At 34.0% G+C, this 21,095-nt stretch overlaps 2 protein-coding genes across 2 annotated transcripts in view; both read right to left on the bottom strand.

Annotated features, from left to right (window-relative positions):
- LOC133206146 (probable ATP-dependent RNA helicase DHX37) overlaps window positions 1–21,095 on the bottom strand; it is a 725,850-nt gene that overhangs the window by 531,791 nt on the left and 172,964 nt on the right. Inside the window, exon 8 of the mRNA XM_061342078.1 lies at window positions 3,815–3,928. Within this exon, the coding sequence (XP_061198062.1) occupies window positions 3,815–3,928 (114 nt within the window). The remainder of the gene's footprint in view (window positions 1–3,814; window positions 3,929–21,095) is intronic.
- On the bottom strand, window positions 8,520–10,173 carry LOC133171906 (uncharacterized). The gene is given in 3 exon segments (XM_061306701.1): window positions 8,520–8,798; window positions 8,800–9,576; window positions 10,099–10,173. Coding segments are annotated over 3 exon segments (1,131 nt in total).

The following is a 21,095-nucleotide window of genomic DNA, read 5'->3' as shown; positions in this document are numbered from 1 at the left end:
TGGCTACATCCATTTTTAAGATTGAGATTTATGTTTATTACGATTCTCTATCCAGAAAATGTTTGAAGGCATATACTTTTATAAACTTCATAAAGCGTCGCAAGGATTTAGATCATGTAATAGTGACTATTTATACAAAGTCAGATGGAACCAGGGACCTTTATTATAAATCCCTGATAGAACGGCATCCAAACATTGTAAACTCTCTGGAACCCAACCTTTTTATTGAAATATTTGGTCAATTACTTGCATATACAACTAATTAAGAGTGTTTTGGTGGCATTAATAACAACTGTTTATGGGTTAGGTACATAGTAATCAGTAAACATGACACAGCTGGCAAAGTCCTGTATCAACAAGTGTCAATCTTGTATTTTCTTTTGAATAAATTTCGATTCGAGGATCTGACAACTTGTGTTCTTCTGTGTAGTGTACAAACATAAGGATGGTTGTATTTAATAAAATATTTCCTTCAACCCAGCAAATTGTTTATAGTCACAGCAATAAGTAATTAATCTTGATTTAATAAAGAAATAAAACATATAGGGTATTTGTTCTTTGTTTTACTAGTGCTATTCACAAAATGTTTTCGTCATGGCTGGTGCAATATTTGTTTTTGGCGACCCAAATTTCTGAAATGGTGACCAAAAAAATTTTAAGGTCGCCATTTAGCGACCTAAAAGTAAGTGTGACTTGGAGATTTCAGGTTCAACCTCCCTATTTTTTCTTTTCATATACATATATGTATCTCTCTTAATTTTTTAAAGAAATCATAGTTCACCTTGAGATTTTATTACAGTAATTGAAACGAAAAAGAATTGATGCAATTTTGGTTTATTTAAGTGCAATGCATCATGCACATAATCCATGTGCTCTCCCTTACAGAAAAAAACAATAGAAACTTATATGTGTTTTATAATCCACTTATAAGGAACTTACAAGTCACCTATAAGTTTTGAAATTCACGTATAAGTGTACTAAAAGTCAAAGTAAGTATAAGTGAGGAACAGATTTCATTAATACTTCACTTATAAGTGAAGATTAGCTACATATCAGTGAATATTTCACTTATACCTCACTTATAAGTGAAGATCAGTATGGTATTAGCCAGAATAAGTGTGGACTTAGAATTTTTCCATTATACTAGACTTCTCTTGAGTTGCATTGTGGGTATTCAAAGCTAACCAATCAGTGTTAGTGCTCTGAGCTGAATATTTTTGCCTGCATTGGGGTGCATTTGTTTCAGCAATTTAATTAAGATTTTATTGAAAAACATACACATATTATACATCAAAATGTTCAGCAGAGATAGGACTTCAATATTTTGATAGCCAATTTTCATTCTTTGCCTAAACAAATAGGTTATTTACAGGTAAAATGAATATATTATAAAATACACAACTTTTTTCTTCATGGGACTAATCTTTTATTCACCAAGATGCTAACTGACAGTAATAAAGATAATTTTCAATACAGGGACATAGTTTTGGTACAACTTTTCAACGTTTGTGTAGTCATCATAAGAAATATCTTTGTCAAAAGTTGGTGTCTGCCATTGTTGATTTTACCTTGATGTGGAATCTCAACTTTTGCCTTATTTCTCTCTTAATCTGGCTTCTTTAAACTATTGTTTTCATTAGTCATTATATGATTGTCTTTATTTCTGTTGAGTTTATATGAAATAAAATACTTAGGGTTGTATTTAACTCGGACATATTGAGGTCTACACCCGTGAATCCAACCTTGGCATGGGCCAATCGCCATCTAGCAAATTTCACATTTAAAACATGTTTAGCATAATCTTCTTCTTAGAAAATGTTGAAAACATCTTGTAGTAAATATCTATCAAGTTTTTTACCGTGATTTTAGTCTCTAAACAAGTCAACTAGCACATTGAATAATGTTTTCTTGAATACACCGCCATTTTGAATCATGCAGAATAAACATGACCTTTTCACCTGTCTAAATTTACACAACCAATCACATTTCGTCTAAGTAATGGAATATTTTATTCATTCAAACCTAATACCAAATAAAGAAATTGCTTTTATCAGAAAAAATTTCCATTGGCTGTCTAAAATAGCAGTTTAAAAATATCATTGTTGTCAACCGGAATATTCCAGGGTCAGCTCACAGCACATGGCTTTGTTTACCGGAATATTCCGGGTTCAGCACTACCAGGGTTAGTATACAGTTAGCCTTACACTATCTTCGATCACTTTATCTAATATAATGAAAGTTGTTTTCCAAGACTCTTTCAGAAGTACATAAATATCATTTTTTCTTTTTGTTGGTGTTGTTCCTGCTGGTCCTGATAAAGATCTTGTTCTAACGGAAGCCATCTTATAATGACTTTAATTTTTAGTTAAAACAATTTAACTCCCAGATAATTGTTAACACCTGCACTGATAATTAGTGTTGTATCAATAATCAGAAAACATTGACTGACGATGAAAAAATGCTACCGATTCTGATAAAAGATTATTATTTTTCATAATCGATCATTGGAAACTTACTTCTTATAGTATGCATTCCTGAATTATCCATTCCCTGTTTAAATTTTATTTCGTCCTAATGAAAGAAAATGGCATCTGCACTAACTAGCACAAAGCAGAGGTGAATAAGAACCAAAAGGTGCATATATAGAAAGTGTAAAAGAAGCAAAACAACAGAGAAAACAATATATATTATATTTTTTATATATTCATGATAAAGAAATAATATGAAATACTTGTAATAGTCTGCTTTTAACATGTCTTATATACAAAACTGTGACATACAATTATAATCGGTAAAATTGCATCGGAAGCAGTAACCGATTCCAACCGATGATTTATTATGAAAATTAACCGATGTCCCATCACTACTGATAATTTACCAGTACACAGCCTACTGTACTATGTGTACATGGTGTGTTCCCATTTTGCACATATTTGATGATTAGGTATAGAACAATAGGTGTGAATTATGTTTTGATAGCAATTATAGTCTGATCTCCATCTGGGATTTACCTGGAAATACCTGTATTTTACCAAAGCATTATAAGAAATAATCTTTCTCAAGATATGCACAATAATATGACAAAGTAGAACTAATACCAAAGCAGCTCTACTGAAACGACCCGAATTCTAACCTGTTAAATTTACTTGAAGTGAGTACTGTCAACTCGTACATAAAAATTGCAGGGTTTGAAGGTAGTAGAAACATGACATTTTAATTAACTTGAAAATGAATAGGGTTCATCCTTTTACAATGCCACATAAGTATGTGAAGGCTGAGAAATGATAGTGCAAAGGTTCTCTTGCCCACAAGCTGTAACGGACACACTAACACACACACATACACACAGTAGCGATGCTATATCCCCTCCGCAACTAGTTGCGTAAGGAGATAATAAGCAGATAAATAAAGAGAAATAGTATGATCAGGGATCAGCAAAATATTAATTTAGTACTCAAATCTTAAAGTTGATCTATTTATTTGCCTTTACTTTCCACCATTTGTCACTATATATCCTCATCTGGAGTAAACAAATTAATAGTTCTAGAGCACTATTAGTTTCATTCCCCCTCACATTGGCCTCTTTAGTCTTTGAAGACTATTTATTGTACAAAGACATGGTATTTTTTGTCCCATTTTCATTTATTTTTTATTTTAAAGTTTATCTTGACCATTAAAAGCTATGAAAGTACTCGTGTATTAAATATTTTAAAATTTCTTAATGTATAATTCTGTTATTCAATTGACCTTTAATTTTAAGCTTATTTACATTGATTTACTATATTATCTCATTCTATCTATCTGTTTGCCATACCTTGTGTCTCAGGGGAGTAATTCTAGACAGGAGACCTATCAGTATGTCAGTATATACACTTCTTTCATGGGCCTCATCAATAATCACAACACTGTACATTGTCAGTAAGAAATCCTGAAATTAAAAATGCAATTCAATAATTTCACATTCAAAGGCTTTATTTCTCTACATAGGATATAGTCAAAGTTACTACAAAAGATTTTATATTTCTGAAAATCAAAGGCCTGTAGGGCCATAATGGCTTCCATGCAGGTTTGACATGGATGAAATGTGTACAAAATAAAATCCTGCAACAATTTTTATGTCTTAAGAGTTGATTTAATGGTATTGAATTTATATGAGGCCCATGGGCCACAAAACTCACCTGAGACACTTTGGCCCAGCTCTCCTGCATCAGAATTGTTCACAATAAAAATGTATTCCTATGTATATTTTGATTGCCCTTTGTGGCCCCAGCCTATATACAGGCACAAAAATTTAAACAAAAATAAATCAACCAGAGGATTCTTCCACTAACTATGATTCTTCATGGCTTTACTGTTCATGTGACAGGGCTTAATTTAATTGACCCTTTTTGGTATTGGGTTCTGTACTCTTTCAATATATTGAAAAATAAGTTGCGAAATTTTGAAATATTGATGAAGTATATACTTTTCTGTAAAATAATAATGATAAGATTGTAGATTTGTCCTCTATGCACAATTATTTATAATATCTCAAAATCCAATATTGTTAATAAAAACACTGAAAATGTCACCTGCTTGACATTTTGGAATTTTTACTTTAATTCTGGGAAAAAAAGTGTCAATTTTCAATTAAGAATAAGGTCGTTTTACAGGACCTGCATGCATGGGATATTAGGCAGTGAGGGATCTTCATCGCGCCAATGCCTGCCCTGACACGGGGCCTTGGTTTTAAGGTCTCATCCGAAGGACCCACAACTTTCACTTCAAAATGCTGAGTGCTTGGCAAAGGAACAGTTGCAACCTATTTTTTATCGACTTAGGTCAGTCACAGCCGATATTCGAACTCACGACCTTCCGATCATCGAGCAAAAGGTTCTACAAACTGAGCTACTATGACAGTAATAATACTGAAAACTGACCAAACTGTAGGAGGAGGAACATTTTGAAAGAATTTTAAAGAAATTTCTATTTTTAGTAACCATGGCAAAACGTTCATCAAAATCAAAAACAGATAAATAGAATTATGTATCTTAGTGTAGTCTATTTATGTGCCAACTTAGTTTGAAATCTGACCAAAACTGTAGGAGGAGTAGCGTTTTGAAAGTATTTCCCAGAAATTTCTATTTTTAGTAACCATGGCAACACCGTTCATCGAAATCAAAAACCCAAATAAAGAATTATGTATCTTAATGTAGTGTGTGTCAAGTTATATTGGCATCAGACCAAAACAAGAGGAGTGGCATTTTGAAAATTTGTTTACAGACAGACAGACAGATGGACAGACTAGTCTGGTTCGATTTATAGAAAAAAAAAATACTCCTAATGGCAAATAGTTATTATTTGGTCCAGCATAGTTTTTTAACCTATTTCCGAATATGCTGAATCTGAAAAAATATGCTGGCCTTCATGAAAATGGCGTTGAAAAGGTCAAAATGGTGATTCAAAATGGCGGACATCCAATTTTTCTAATTTTCTCTTAATGTCCTTCAAATAGGATAAAGAATGTGTTAATATCTTACTGAGTGTAATGCAACTATAAAATGATAAAAGAATGCTTATATCATTACTTTAATTCAGAAAATTTAGTCGTTTCTACACTTAATTCGAATTTTCTCTGATATATTTGTCTATTGTTTCTATATTCTGCTTTGTTCAGGATTTTACATTTGCAAATATCCATACACTACAGATTAGTTTTTTCCCCTCTGCATCTCACTATTCTACAACTGAATGATGGTACAGCTGTAAGTTATAATTTGAATTTCGGAAAAATCTCTGCAATGGTCCTTTCATAAGTTTGCAGCAAACAACCCAGAACATCCATTCCATCTCATTGGACTTAGTAAAGTGAGGTTACCACTACATCTGCCTATCTTGATATCACGTACTGCCTGGCATTGTGCTCGCTTTACATGCATATAAAAAGAATGGGAAGCGTAATTCCTAAATTATTTTTGATGCACTTTAGTGGACACTGTGTATTTGTTACACAACTTAAAGATGATTTTTAGGTTTGTTTTTTTTATCAGTTAATTTTCCCTCTCCTCAAGCTTCCATTTATATGTACTACAATGAGTGAATTGTATTAAATATATTTTCCTGAAGCTCTGGAAAAGACAGATTTATCGCCAAAACAATTTAAAAGGAATAATTGCAGGCTTTCGAAAGGTTCCACTCGCATTCTACAGGTGTCTATTTCTGGAAAGAATGAGCAATGACACATACATATATGATATGCTAGTATGAGAACAGCTAATGGTGCAAGAGGGCACTCAAGAACAGTACTAGAGCACTGCTTGAAGAACTACGGACTGCTTCTTCACTTAGTGCAGAATGCTTTAACCATAGGGCTGTCACGAGTACCCGAAATAACCGAGAACCGCGGTCCAAGTTGTTCGGTTCGGTTCCGGTTCCATTTTTCCGGATTTCGGTTCGGATCTGGTTTATATATTAGAGTCTGTTCAATACAAAAAATGGCGTCGAAATCAAAGGAATGATGACGATAACAGTGATAAATAAACATCACAACTGAAATCTACTTCATTCCATGACAAACACTTGTCACGGAAGTAATAGATAATTATCAAAACGAGCAGGAATTGTCAGGTTGTGGCTAATAGTAGGCCAAGTCACCGATGTCTAGACGTTCGCATGGTTAAGACTTGTTTTCAATGTAAATTTAATGTAACAAATAAAGATTTTTCAAGTTAAATTCATGAAATTAAGGTTTAAAATAAATGTAAATAACCGACCCGAAAAACCCGAAACCGAACCGAAAATTTACAGAACCGACCCGACCCGAAAAATTTTGGAACTGTGACAGCCCTATTTAACCAATATCATTCTCGCATTTCACTCAATCTTCAACCATCCACTCACCCCTTCCCCCCTCCCTCCCACATATATAGCAAGCAGTAACAATGTTTTTCATAATGGGTGGTGGGAGGAGACAGGGTAATATGTTTTTTTCCAAAGGTATAGCAAAGTTAATGGGAAGAGGAATTTTCCTGGTGTCCCTTTATTCTGAGTGTTGCTGATTATATTCATTAGTCCATTTAATGATCAAACAAAAAATAATACTAGAAAAGTTTCATTTATTTTCTGGAAATAGTTGAAACAAACTCGACTTGTTTTCCCCATATCTGACCATGTTCTAAAGCTCTGAACCCCTGTCCACCTAAAATCACTGCTGAATCGCTGTCATTATCAACTCGCACTTCAACTTCAACATCCCTCAGCACACAATCAAATATAACTGAAGAAATTCTTGCCCGACTTCATTGAACCCTTTGCACTAGCTTTTGAAATTAGCACTTGTAAGAGCATAGTATTTTCCCCCAACATCCTCTATTCCATCTTTAAATGCTATATGTTCAGTCAGTCTTCGGAATTTTGGTCTTCTCAACAGTTCAAGGAACAACACATTTATGTTCAAATGTTAAAAGACTATTTTGTTTTCCAAAACCTTATGCAAAATGGAAAAAAAAATCTCTGATAAGACATGTAGCTTTCTCTTTTGTGACCATATGGATTTGTTGTCTTTTTGGGTAGAAAGGTCATTCCATTAGCAAGAAAACTCTCAAACTTTATCATCTGGAATGACACTGTGTGAAAGTTGTATAACTGTGAGATCTAAAAGCACCTGCAGATTCCTTGTGATTTCTATCACGTACAAGCTTTCGTACCAATAGGCCGAAGCCATTCTTGACTTTGATCTAGTCAACACTTCTCTTGACAACAAAATTTTCTTGAACACTCCAAGAACTTCACTAGGCAACTTGACCCACATTACTTTGTTAGGATAGTGTATGGCTGTATCAAGAATCGAGGGGAGATTAAACACAAACATTTTCCTCTTTCAGATTTTGTTAATTTTAAAACAATAGGCACCGAATTCCATCCAAGTATGACAAAAAATATGTTTGGATTAACAATTTTGATTTTGAACATATACAATATTCCTTTAAAAAAAAGGAATTTTGCAGTCGCTTAAATTTAAATCTATAGAAAACCAAATCTGATATAGTTTAAAATCTTTATTTGCCTTTTGAGAACTACTCAGCTATATACATCATCAATGCTAATCAGTTATGTACAAATAATGCATACACAGTGAACATTTGCATAAGATAAAATGTTAAACATATAAGTGGCCGATGGCCTTGAGCATGTTGTGGCCGATGGCCTTGTGTGATTGGCCGATGGCCTAGTGTGATTGGCCGATGGCCTTGTGTAGTTGGCCGATGGCCTTGTATGATTGGCTGATGGCCGTGTATGATCGGCTGATGGCCTTGTAAGTCTGAATGGCCGATGGCCTTGTGCATGTGTTTGCGGCCGATGGCCTTGTAGAAATCGAATGTGATTCCAGTTCTATTTACATCAGTGTGCAGTTATTTAGCGGGTTACATAACAGAGACTTTGAACAGAACTTAAAGTTACATACATATGGTTTATCACTGCAAATGAAAAATCACATCCTTAGGAATCACTGAAATATTTCATCACTTAATCACTATGAATCACTTGTTGCACATCGCCTTTTGTGCGCGGGACAATGTGCCATCGTCTGTACGAATGTATCGGTTGTAGCAGGTGGACCTCCATCTTCCCAACGTTTTAATCATGTGACCCTCCACTTTACCCAATGCCGCAGATGTTGCTGCCCCAATTCTGAAGGAATGTCCATTGTACTTTTCATCTCTGTATCCCAACAAGTTCTTAATAAGTAGTTGTTTAAGTTTACTGATGAAGAAATTTCTAGTTAATGGAGTTCCACTTTTTTAAATGAAAAGTGCATATAGGAGATATTCTACCATTATTCCAGGTTTTGCAAATCTTTAGATATTCCACCATTGAGTTGACAGGACATACAACATTACCAGATTTGAAGATCCTAATGCTTATTCCTTGACGGAAAGGGTCTGTTTTTGAGCTTTTTAGCACCAAGGTGAATGCATTCATTGTGTCATCCATCATATTGTCAGGTAAAGATAACATGCTGTCCAGGTTACCATTCTGAATGGTGAATTCCCCACATCGTAAGAAGGAGAAAAATGCTAATAAGGATGCAGACATTAGCATTGTGTCCACGAGTTTGCCAAACATCCCTCGTTTCAGAACGTAGTGTAGCTGACTTAGTATATTGTAAGTTATGGGTCTTCTTTTCTCTCTAGTATTGCTTTGTTTCTTTATCCCTCTTAATACGGTGTGCAGTCTGGGGCATGTTTCATTCATGGTGAACCAAGGGCAGTGAACGCCAGCTTTCACATAGAAGAATCTTACAGCTGCTAGGTATAACTTTACGGTACTGATAGACAGTTTTAAAGCTTTAAAACAGTGTGTCACAAAATAAATGAGTGTTTGTTCTGAAATTGGTGGTGGTCTAAAGTCATCTGCTCTTATTCCAATGGAAGGTAGAAAATTACAGAAACTCCTAAAACCCGTTATGTTAGCATTTCTTGTGTTTTCACTAATGGAAAAATCGCACAATTTATCTGCTTGATTCTCTAGTACAAAACAAGTTCTTGAAGTGATGGTATGTTCACTGGGTCTTTCGATGCTGCTGGAGCTGCTTCTCTGAATCAGGCCATCTTGGATTATGTTGCTTCATAGCGTTGGTGATACCGTTTCTACATACGGCAAAGAGTCCCGAGGAAACTCGGGTAGGTATATTCTGCGAGGGGTTCCATTCAAGGGACTAAGGATTCAAGTAATTCCTAGTCTTGGTTGAACTACCTGGCTGGTTGGATCCCGGCTGATTCTTCTTAAGGACGTCCAGTTCGTTTGCCAACTTTGTCACTGAGTCTCTTATTCCTCATATAGCTTCAGACAGTTCTTCTTGCCTAGTTGTCAACATCCGCCCAGCCTCGTTCTCGGTTATCTGATCTGAAGATGCCGGAAGTGTATCTTCTGGGCCATCTTGATTGTTAGCCCCGAGATCAATGTCGGTTACACTACTTGTCGAAGTTGTTTCCTTTGACAAAACATTGTCCCGATATATTTGCACTAACTGCGACTTTTTGAGCAATTGTGGCAGCACGATTCCTTTCAATTTCAGTTTGTTCAAAATTTCCAATGCTGTCCAATTTTCAGGTTCACTTGTATTCCAATGTGAAAGTTACTTTCTGTCGGTCTTGATGAGGTTTCAGCAAGTTTTCTTTTCCTTCTAGACATTGTCACTTGTAAATAAATAGATCTATAAAAACAATCAATAATCACATGGCATAGGTCATCCGCATAAGTCACGGATTATGAGACTATTCGCCCATGTTCATATAAACAAACACACGTGGAACTACACGTGGTGTATCTGCTATTTAGATATCACAATCAACAACAGAGAATATAAATAACGCCAGCAAAGTTTCACACAAGTCTTATAAATAAAATCCGTAGGAATTTACTTGAGATTTGCAGGAACCGTGCTAGAGAGACAAAGCAAAACTTGAGGAGTAATTTGATTGGCTATTACGATCACGTGACATTGGTAAACCATGTGTTAAGTAATTTGATATATATTATATAAACTATATTTAATTACATTAAAATAATTAAAACAATACAAGATTATCATTCACAACATTAAATATTTGTGAATACAGTTGATTTTTGTTGGCTATGAATAACAAAATGCAAATCCAGGGATGCAGAATCAGAGCTAGACAATCAAGAATATTTATGGTTTACGTATATTATACTGGTTTGATAAATAATAAATATGTTGATATATAGTATATTACATTCAAATTTATATGATTTAATAATTCCTAGCTCTCTGGTTGTGGTTCATCATTTTAAAAATCATGTACTAAGTTATGTTGCACTAGACCTTCCACATGAACATAAACATTTATTTTTTTCTACACTACATGGACTAAAAGTAGATCAAAAATTTCCAACAACTGACTCAGAAATAATTTAGCAACCCTTGAACTGCAATGTTCGCTCGGGGAGTACTGCTCTAGGGGTAGCTTAATTGTCATATTGTCATCCAAACAGCAATTATTGTGTGATATCATTAACTTTTTATATAAGAAGCATGGTTAGATATGTAATAGGTAAAAGTTCTTCATAGATGTAGTCAAAAGCTTATCTTAATAATAGAAGTAATAAAACAAAGATCAGTGTCATAAAAATTATAAGTCATTAACAACAATATTCTCAAAGTTTTATTGAATATTTAAACATTATTTTATTAATTTAAAAATGCAAACTGTAATTAATTTCCTTTTATTTTCTGCAAAATGACTCAGAATTAAGCAGTTTGAGTATTTTATATAATTCTAGTGTTCGCCATTTTGAATCGCCATTTTGAGCTAATTAACACAACTTTCAAATTTAAACGCCTAAATTTTCCAAATTAAAGTGATAATATTAGTGCTGTTTTATCATTTTCATAATTGCATTATGCTCAATAAGATATTAACACATCCATTCTCCTATTTGAAGGACATTAAGAAATAATTAGAAAAAATGGATATCCACCATTTCGAATCGCCATTTTGACTTATAAATTACACCTCCACTATCATTCAATTGTAGAATAGTGAGATGCGGAGGAAAAAATACCAATCTGCAGTGTATGGATATTTGCAAATGTAAAATTCTGAACAAGCAGAATATAGAAACAATAGACAAATAAATCAGAGAAAGTTCGTATTAAGTGTAGAAACTAGGGATGTCAATGAATAGTCGACTATTCGACCATCAGTCGAATGGACCGATGATCGAATAACGAAACGACATTCGAATAAATAAATTCAATAAAAGAGTGATAAAGAGATGGAATTCTCATCCTAAAATTGAGAAACCGTCTTCCCTCAGACACAGTCGATAAGATAGTTTTCCTCATTAAAAACTGCTGACTTTACATGCAGAAAGTACAGGGATTAGAAATGCTTCACTTCCGCAAGAATTATTGTCAATTAATGTGTTGTTTTTATAATAAAATTATCTCGCCATACTGCGCTTTCTTTGTAAAACTTGATCTCATACCATGTACCCATTATAGCCGTGACATGTTTGGACACTACGATAATTATTATAAAATTAATATTCTTTTACATATTTTAAAGACATTTTGATAATTGGTACAAAAAGTATATTCAAATATTTAACATTATCAAGGGCACTGTATGTGCTGCCCCCCCCCCCCCCCCCCCCCATCATTTTAATAAGCTTTAAAAAATATATTACACTGTCATTTTTTATGCTTCCATAAAAAACCGACTTTACAGACCAATTTATGAACATGATTAACGGTGAAATCAAACATTTTGGAGAAATTAGCTGTCTATATTTTGAAAGTAAATACAGTAAAACTTGCTGAATCTGGATGTTGCTATAATTAGTGCAAATTATCCCTTCTAATCCGGCTACTTATTTTTACCTGTGCTCGCTGGTCAAAAGAGAAGTTTCACATGGGGTAATTATTGTCCCGTTAATGATCTATCCTGTATCAACAGTTTAGATTTTAACAAACGTGATAAAAGAAATCATTAATGACTCAAGTAAGGCGAGGAAACCCGCAAAAGAACGAGTGATAGTGATGGTTGCGTGTAGCACGTCTGTAGAAAAACTTGGAGACTTATTCATGACCTCCTTCCTACTTTCGTTTTGCGTGCAATTCGAATTACTTCCCTTTGTGTCGCTAGTTTACAACGACCATACCAACAGAAGATTTTGGTCCAATATTCATTATAACATTTGAAATTAACAAATACAGTGTCTAAATATTCAAACATATTAATCTTAAAAGAAAGAAATTAAATAGAAATCTGTCCCTTACAAAATAATATTTACAGCTACGATGAGCTACGATGAGGTTTTGAAGTCTCTTTAAAACATTTCACGATTTTCAAATTTAATAAATGACCAAGAGATATTAAATTTCGTTACTGATTAAAACAAGAGGCCCATGGGCCACATCGCTCACCTGAGCACATTGGCTAGGCAAAAGCACAAATCAGTTCAGTATTGAAAAGATTACCGGGGGGGGGGGGGGGGGGGGGGCATTGAATTTTAAACTACCTGATGATGCTTCCATGCCAAAAAAACAAATGGCTTTGTTGTATTTGAGAAGATTTTAAAAAAAAAATTCCATATATTCCTTTGTAAAAATATGATCCCCCATTGTGGCTCCTCCTTATCCCAGGGGTCATCATTTGAACTAACTTGAATCTACACTACCTGAGGATGCTTCCATATCAATATGACTAAACATAGCTTTTCTGTTCTTGAGAAGAAATATTTTTTCTATATGTTCTTATGTAAAACTTTGATCCTCCATTGTGGCCCCGCTCTACCCTTGGTGGGTCATCATTTAAACAAACTTGAATCTACTCTATCTGAGGATGCTTCCATATCAATATGACTAAACATAGCTTTTCTGTTCTTAAGAAGAAATATTTTTATGTGCCCGGATCGATAGATCGGGGGCGCATATTGTTTTTGTCCTGTCTGTCTGTTTGTCTGTCTGTTGTCAACTTTAACCTTCACCGTAACTTTTGAACCATGAGAGAGAGAGACTTCATATTTGGTATGCATACTCCACTCATTAAGTTCTTTCAAATGACACCAAGGTCAATGACCTTGTGACCTTGACTGTGACCTATATGCTAAAAATAGCTTTTTCGAACTTTGATGCCGCCGGGTGCATAGTGTTTCACAAACACATCTTGTTTCTATATGTTCTTATGTAAAACTTTCGATCCCCCTATTGAGCCCCACCCTACCCCCAGGGGTCATCATTTGAACAAAATTGAATTTACACTACCTGAGGATGCTTCCATATCAAAATGACTAATCATGGCTTTACAGTTCTTCATCAGAAGAAAACTTCCTATATATTTCTATTTCAGACTTTGATCCTATATTGTGGCCCCACCCTACCCCAGGGGGTCAACATTTGAACAAACTTGAATCTACACTACCTGAGGATACTCCCACATAAATATGATGAATCAGGGCTTTGCTGTTCCTGAGAAGAAGATTTTTAAAGATTTTTCCTATATATTTCTATGTAAAACTTTGATCCTCCATTGTGGCCCCACCCTACCCCCAGGGAGTCATGATTTGAATAATTTTGAATCTACAATACCTGAGGATGCTTCCATATAAATATGACCAATTAGGGCTTTGCTGTTATTGAGAAGAATATTTTTAAAGATTTTTTCTATATATTTCTATGTAAAACTTTGATCCTCCATTGTGGTCCCACCCTACCCCGGGAGTCATGATTTGAACAAACTTGAATCTACATACCTGAGGATACTTCCATTTAATATGACTCATCACGGCTTTGCTGTTCTTAGAAGAAGATTTTTAAAGGTTTTTCCCATATATTTCTAAGTAAAACGTTGATCCTCCACTGTGGCCCCACCCTACCCCCAGGGGTCATGATTTGAAAAAACATGAATCTACACTACCTGAGGATACTTCCAATTAAATATGTCTCATCACAGCTTTGCTGTTCTTGAGAAGAAGATTTTTAAAGGTTTTTTCCATATATTTCTCTGTAAAACTTTGATCCTCCACTGTGGCCCAGCCTACCCCCCGGGGTCATGATTTGGACAAACTTGAATCTACACTACCTGAGGATGCTTCTTTATAAATATGACCAATTAGGGCTTTGCTATTCCTGAGAAGAAGATTTTTGAAGATTTTTCCTATATATTTCTATGTAAAACTTTGATCCTCCATTGTGGCCCCACCCTACCCCTGGGGGTCATGATTTGAATTAACTTAAATCTACACTACCTGAGGATGCTTCCATATAAATATGACTCATCACGACTTTGCTGTTCTTGAGAAGAAGATTTTTAAAGGTTTTTCCCATATATTTCTATGTAAAACTTTGATCCTCCACTGTGGCCCTGCCCTACCCCCAGGGGTCATCATTTGAACAAACTTGAATCTACACTACCTGAGGATGCTTCCATGTGAGTTTCATCTTCCCTGGCTTTATGGTTCTTGAGAAGAAGATTTTTAAAAGATGCTATTAATTTTTCACTAATTCTTTATTATCTCCCCTTGAAAGAGGGTGTGGCCATTCATTTGAAAAAACTTGAATCCCCTTCACCCAAGGATACTTTGTGGCAAGTTTGGTTGAAATTGGCCCCGTGGTTCTTGAGAAGAAGTCGAAAATGTGAAAAGTTTACAGACAGACGGACAGACAGACAGATGGACTACAGACAAAATGTGATCAGAAAAGCTCACTTGAGCCTTCGGCTCAGGTGAGCTAAAAAATAAACAGAAATGAAAATTCTGAAGAACAGACAGATTTCAAAACAAACGAAATAGACGATTTTTTGAAGTGAACCGTAAAAAATGATACATTTGATCAAGTATTTATTTACCACTCTTTGTTTATATCTATGTAATTTTCAACTTTCTCTAGCGGTTCATTTTCTCCAATCCGGATGTTGTCTAATCCGGGCAAAAATTTTGGAACCACTGGTCGCCGGATTAGACAAGTTTTACTGTATAAACACGCTATCAACATTTTAAGTCCATGTGAACATCTGTGTGTAACATTTGATGTAACTTTTTAATCAATTTAACTCTTTGCCCCTTGTGCTGTCTGTGATGTAACAGTAGCATTACATTTGTTACTATTTGATGACTTTTTCCTTTTCCCCGCAGCGCACTTGCGATTACGTGCTGAAAAGACATGGTTTTGAAGATGAATATTTACACGATGTATGTAACAAAGGTTGCCATATATATCCCCATAATATTCATGCTACCATCTGTAAGTTGAATTCAAGTATTTTTTGTGGCGATTTAATCCTGTTTATTTTGTTTAAAATAATTCTTTTATGTTTACTGTTACAAACTTAATATATTATCACAGCTTGTACTTTATTATAAAATTTAAATATAAAACATGTTCAAAATACCTGTTCGATTTTCCAGACAGGATTTCATTTTTATGCTCGTTTTAAAGTGAGAGACAACGACACTCATCAGCCCCCCCCCCCCCTTTTTATTTCTTCGGTTACATGCATGACCACTTGCAGAATCTTTCAATTATAAATAAAAATAGAAGTGAGATCTAGAAGAGAAGAATTATCACTCGTGAAGATTTTTATAACATTATTTTACAGATTTTTTTAGCACAAAAAAGTAGTTGTTGCTTTCACCATATTTATTTTAATTTATATGAAATAATTTCTTACAAAAATATTGTTGGAATATCGCTGAATTTTCTATTAAACAATAGCAAATTATCAAAGGGAGACATTTCATTTTAACTAATCACATCTTCTTATTATTTTGGCCAATATACAGATAAAAATACTGTCGACTCGGCATTAAAATACAGGTTTATGAGAAAGCATTAAACAGTCACTCAGTTAATAGAAAGGACAAGTGCACTTAAGCAATGCTAAATGGGCCCTTTTCAATGCCATATTACTTTAGAATATATTATTAAATTGTTCTCTTTTGGTAATAGTTCAACCCAAGTATATATTTGTAATTAAAATCACGTTAAATCATCACCTAAATCAGCATGGATTTGAAACAAATGAAGATTTTTAAATGCCTATAGATACCCCAAATCCGGAAAAGTCGTACCGAACCTATTTTGAGTTTCGTTTATTTAAATCAAGGGGAGGAGACATTTAAATCGGACACCTGAACAATCTGATGGTGGATCATTGACGGGCGCGTTTACCAAATGATACTTCTTGCGCTATTTTACCTGAGAAAAAAATTGAATGAAGTTGTATAGATGCCTGTAGTCATAGTGATCAAACTAAGAAATTTGCACGCTTGCATTTGAAATAATACAATAAGTATTAACATTAGTTCCTTTAAATTTTTAAATGAAAAAAGTGTATTTAGGTGGCTTTCAATACCAGTAACATTGTCTTGCATGAATGTTAAAAATGTTTGACGCTTTTATTTATGATGACATTTTAACGACACTAAACTCTCCTAACCCTCCCGTGTCCCTAAAACCAAATACTAGTACATACAAACTTCTCTATGCGGCACAACGTCGATATAATGATGATACAAAACGTGGCTATCTTTTACAGTGAGCACCTTTGAGGAATGTTTACCTGGGTAGAACTCACGTGACTACCGGTATTTTAAATAATTTATTCCACGGGTGGGTTCAACATAGGTCATACAGGTAAATAGCTCTCGCTTGCTATAGGAAAAACATTGAACTTTTCATACATTTTTTATATTTTAAGTACAAGCCTAATCTTGTACAAATTTCCTACTTTCACACAAGTTTTATAAAGGTATAATGCGTTTTTTGTCATTTGCACAAGTTTGTACAACGTTAGGCTGACAGTAAACAAAAGCTTTGAAATGAATGACCGTCCTCGATTTACTATAGAAAATCACGAATGTTGGCTGACCCCTACCACATTGTATGGCTTTGCTCTTTGTATATTCATGAATTTCAGCTATAAAATTTGTTGAATCTTATGGTTTAGATATCAATTAATTATCTGAGATGAAAAATTATGCTTAATTTGATTCTTCATTTTTTCACATTTTACTGGGGCCCATAAGTGCACTCGTTCTTTATCATAATAAATTTTTGTGTTAAACAGCATTATCTCATCCTCGCTAGCCAAGGGTTTCCAATCCAAAATCTACTCTAGTTGTGGAGGTGTGAAGCAGATCGGAAACCCTTACCTAGCAAAGATGGCAGTATCTTTACACCTAAAGGTACATGTTGACTACTAAAAAGAATTAGCACGTTTAAAAAAAACATGAAAGAATTTTTTTTTTTTTTTTTTTGCTAAAGGCGAATTTATATAAAACACATCGAAATGCAGTATATCTTTTCTTTAGAATAGATTTAAAACACTTTTTTTTTTTACAAAAAAAATAGTTTACAAGTGAGTCTAAGAACTTGCATGTTGGACGTACGGGTCAGTACTCGATATTTTTTCCCAATGGTGTCCGAAGTATTCCGATTATTTGTGGAGCAAATCAGGCAGTACTCTTTAAAGGGTTTCTATGTAAATGCATTAACTGTAGCTGTATTTATTGAAAAATATAGAAAGTATTTCCACAATTTTTCCAATTTATCAGATTTTGTGACATGATGAATTTTATGAACATGCGGTGTGGATGTAGGCAAAAGCCTGTCCACTTCTACAAAGAGAAAAGCGTATTTATATCAAATTTAATCAAACTTTAAACAGAAAATAAAGTCAAATTAAGAAACATGGTATACAATAAAATCAATCAATTACTCAGGATCTATCAGGAGTTGGTGCGTAGTGTATATACAGATTTTTCAATATCCACTTTCGTGACTTCGTCATTATCCCTATGATCATCATTTTATTAAAATATACAAATTAATGGCAGAAAAAAATCTTTAATTGATTGTGTTTGTAAAAGTCATAAGATTCTGACCGAAAAAAAAAATGTTCATGTAGATCAGAAAGGAGAATGAACAGATCGTCTCAATATTTTGGCTGCATTTTGTTTAATTCCATAATTTAAAAAAAAATTCTATAATTTTCATTTCTGACATTTTATAGTTTACTGACATTTTATAGTTTTATTTTCCGAATTTTATGGAAGAGTACATTTCATTTGATAAAACTGGGTCTGAAGACTTTCCTTATCGAAAATCAAAATCTTTAATCAATAAATCATTTACATCAAATTAGGGTAAAAGTTTTGCTTTGTTTTTAAAGAAACCAGTGTTAATTTTGAGATCAGTATCAAGTGTTTCGGACATAAATTAGGTGCAATCACTGACATAATATAATTCATGTGTAGTAGACCGATCGTTTATTCATAAACTTGGTAGACATAAGATGCATATTAAGCCCCATCCCCACCCGACCCCAACCCACACCAAAAAAAAAAAAAAAAAATGTCGGAAATGCTGAGCATAATTCCAGAGATGAAATGTAGTGAATAATTTCTAATCAGACCTTATATTAAACAAGCTGTTGATCGAAGAAAAAAAAATACTGAACATAATTCCGGAGATCAAATGTAGGAAAAAATTTATATAGCTGTTGATCGAAGATGTGTAACCCCCCCCCCCTCCGTTTCGGGCAAGGAATAGAGTTTTACGCGCCTAAATGCATTGTTCCTCATTCATGTATCTAAGGGTAGTGCAGATCAAGGTAGTAAATAAGTCACGAGTTAACTGTCCATCCACAAGACGGATGTCAAATGTCTTTTTTGTGTATAACATAAACATATAGCTGGTGGAAGAATCACATCGGACCACATCGTCGTCCTCTTCTGGAAAGTTTACCTCTCTTGGAGTTTTTCTTAAACTTATTATTTCTAGTGTATGCAGTGTAGACATACATGAACCTACAGTGTATGTATATATTTTCTTAAACTACATGCGGTAGTGGCTGATAAGTGAATAGGTATTTAATATACAGACAATATAAATGTACTCAATGCGAATCAAGGAATATTCCTAAGGGACCATATACCCACTGATAAAACTAATCATAAGACATCACATGTCTTTTTATTTTGTATCCGTTTTTTTTGTCCGTCCCTGTTTTTAAAAATATCAAACAAGTATCCAGTATACTTGCATCAAATTTTCCTGGATACCTTGTTTTATCTAAATATACCTATATTGTTGGAAATCAAGACATAAATGCAATACTTTTTCTTTTTTCTTTTTTATTTTACCAATATTGGAAACGTTGATGTGATAATGAAATCATCTAAAGTGGAATTGACCTATACATGAGTATTTTACTTTCTTTTCAACATATTGTCGTTCCTTTTTTTCCCTTTATTTTTGTATATGAGTATTCTGTTTGATTGCTGTGTAATGCAGAATAAATCAGGTTGTATTTTTACGAATTTGAATTTAAATCGAACAAGAAAAAAAATTACATGTAAATTAGAACAAGGCTTTATTCTATGAACAAAACCTCTTTTCTCTTCAGCTGTACTAGTATGACTTCTTCTTTCATAATTTTATCCATTCCTTCTGTCAATTTCTGCACACACTTTTATCAAACATCTATATAAAAAAACTTTTCATTTGTCGAATTTGATCAATTCTAGATCAAGGGTCCCATCTCACACAAGATTGGGAGACTTCTACATCACCAACCCAGTGGTTCAAGTGGTGAGCTTATTTATTGTCAAAAGAAAGACTTTCTGAACTTGTCTCACACCCGAAGTTCATCAAATAAATTGAACGACTCGGACATATTAAAATGAGGAAAAATATTCTTATTTGTAAAATATTTTAGAATAGAAATACAAAAATTTATTATCTAATCATTCATTATCATACCATCAAAACTTTACGCATTATCAGAGCAGAGAACGTCAAAAACGAAATGTGCGTTAAAGTGCGTGATTGCTGGGCAACGGTATATGCGTTAAAATGCGTGACTGCGGGGAAGGGGGTTAAAAAAGGGGGATTTTGGGTTAAATATGTGATGTACCATTGAAGTTTGAAATAATATTTTATTTTTAGAAAAAGTTTCTAATATATTTGACTATCGTTCGAATAATGCAATGGAATATTCGACTAAAGAAAATAAATATTTTGACATCCCTAGTTGAAAAGACTAAATTTTCTGAATTAAAGTAATAATGTTAGCATTCTTTAATCTTTTTTATAGTTGCATTACACTCAGTGAGATATTCACACATTCTTTCTCCCATTTGAATGACATTAAGAGAAAATTAGAAAATTTGGATGTCCGCCATTTTGAATCGCCATTTTGACCTTTCTAATGCCATTTTCATGAAGGCCAGCATATTTTTTCAGATTCAGCATACTCGAAATAGGTTAAAATCTATGCTGGACCAAATAATAATTATTTGCCATTAAAACGTATTTCTAGCCTTCTTTTTAAAAATCAGGACCAGACTAGACAGACAGACGGACTGACTGACTACAGCACTTCTGGTCTCTGACCAGAATAGCTAACAAACATTTTTTAAAAATTGTTATAAAACTGTATTTAATGAAACAAGAGCACTGCTAAGCGGAGCATCCCCTCGCAGCATGAACTTTACCGTTAATGGCAATGTCTCCATATGAGAGAAAAATTCTCATGAGGGACTTTAAACAAGATACCATCACCTAGTATTCAAGGGCACCCAGT

The sequence above is a fragment of the Saccostrea echinata genome, unplaced genomic scaffold (genome assembly GCF_033153115.1).
Source record: "Saccostrea echinata isolate AGI-Se365-2 ecotype Australia unplaced genomic scaffold, CSIRO_AGI_Sech_v1 ptg000054l, whole genome shotgun sequence".
NCBI lineage: Eukaryota > Metazoa > Mollusca > Bivalvia > Ostreida > Ostreidae > Saccostrea > Saccostrea echinata.
The sequence above is the reverse complement of the archived record's forward strand: the minus strand, read 5'-3'. Positions and strand labels throughout refer to the sequence as shown.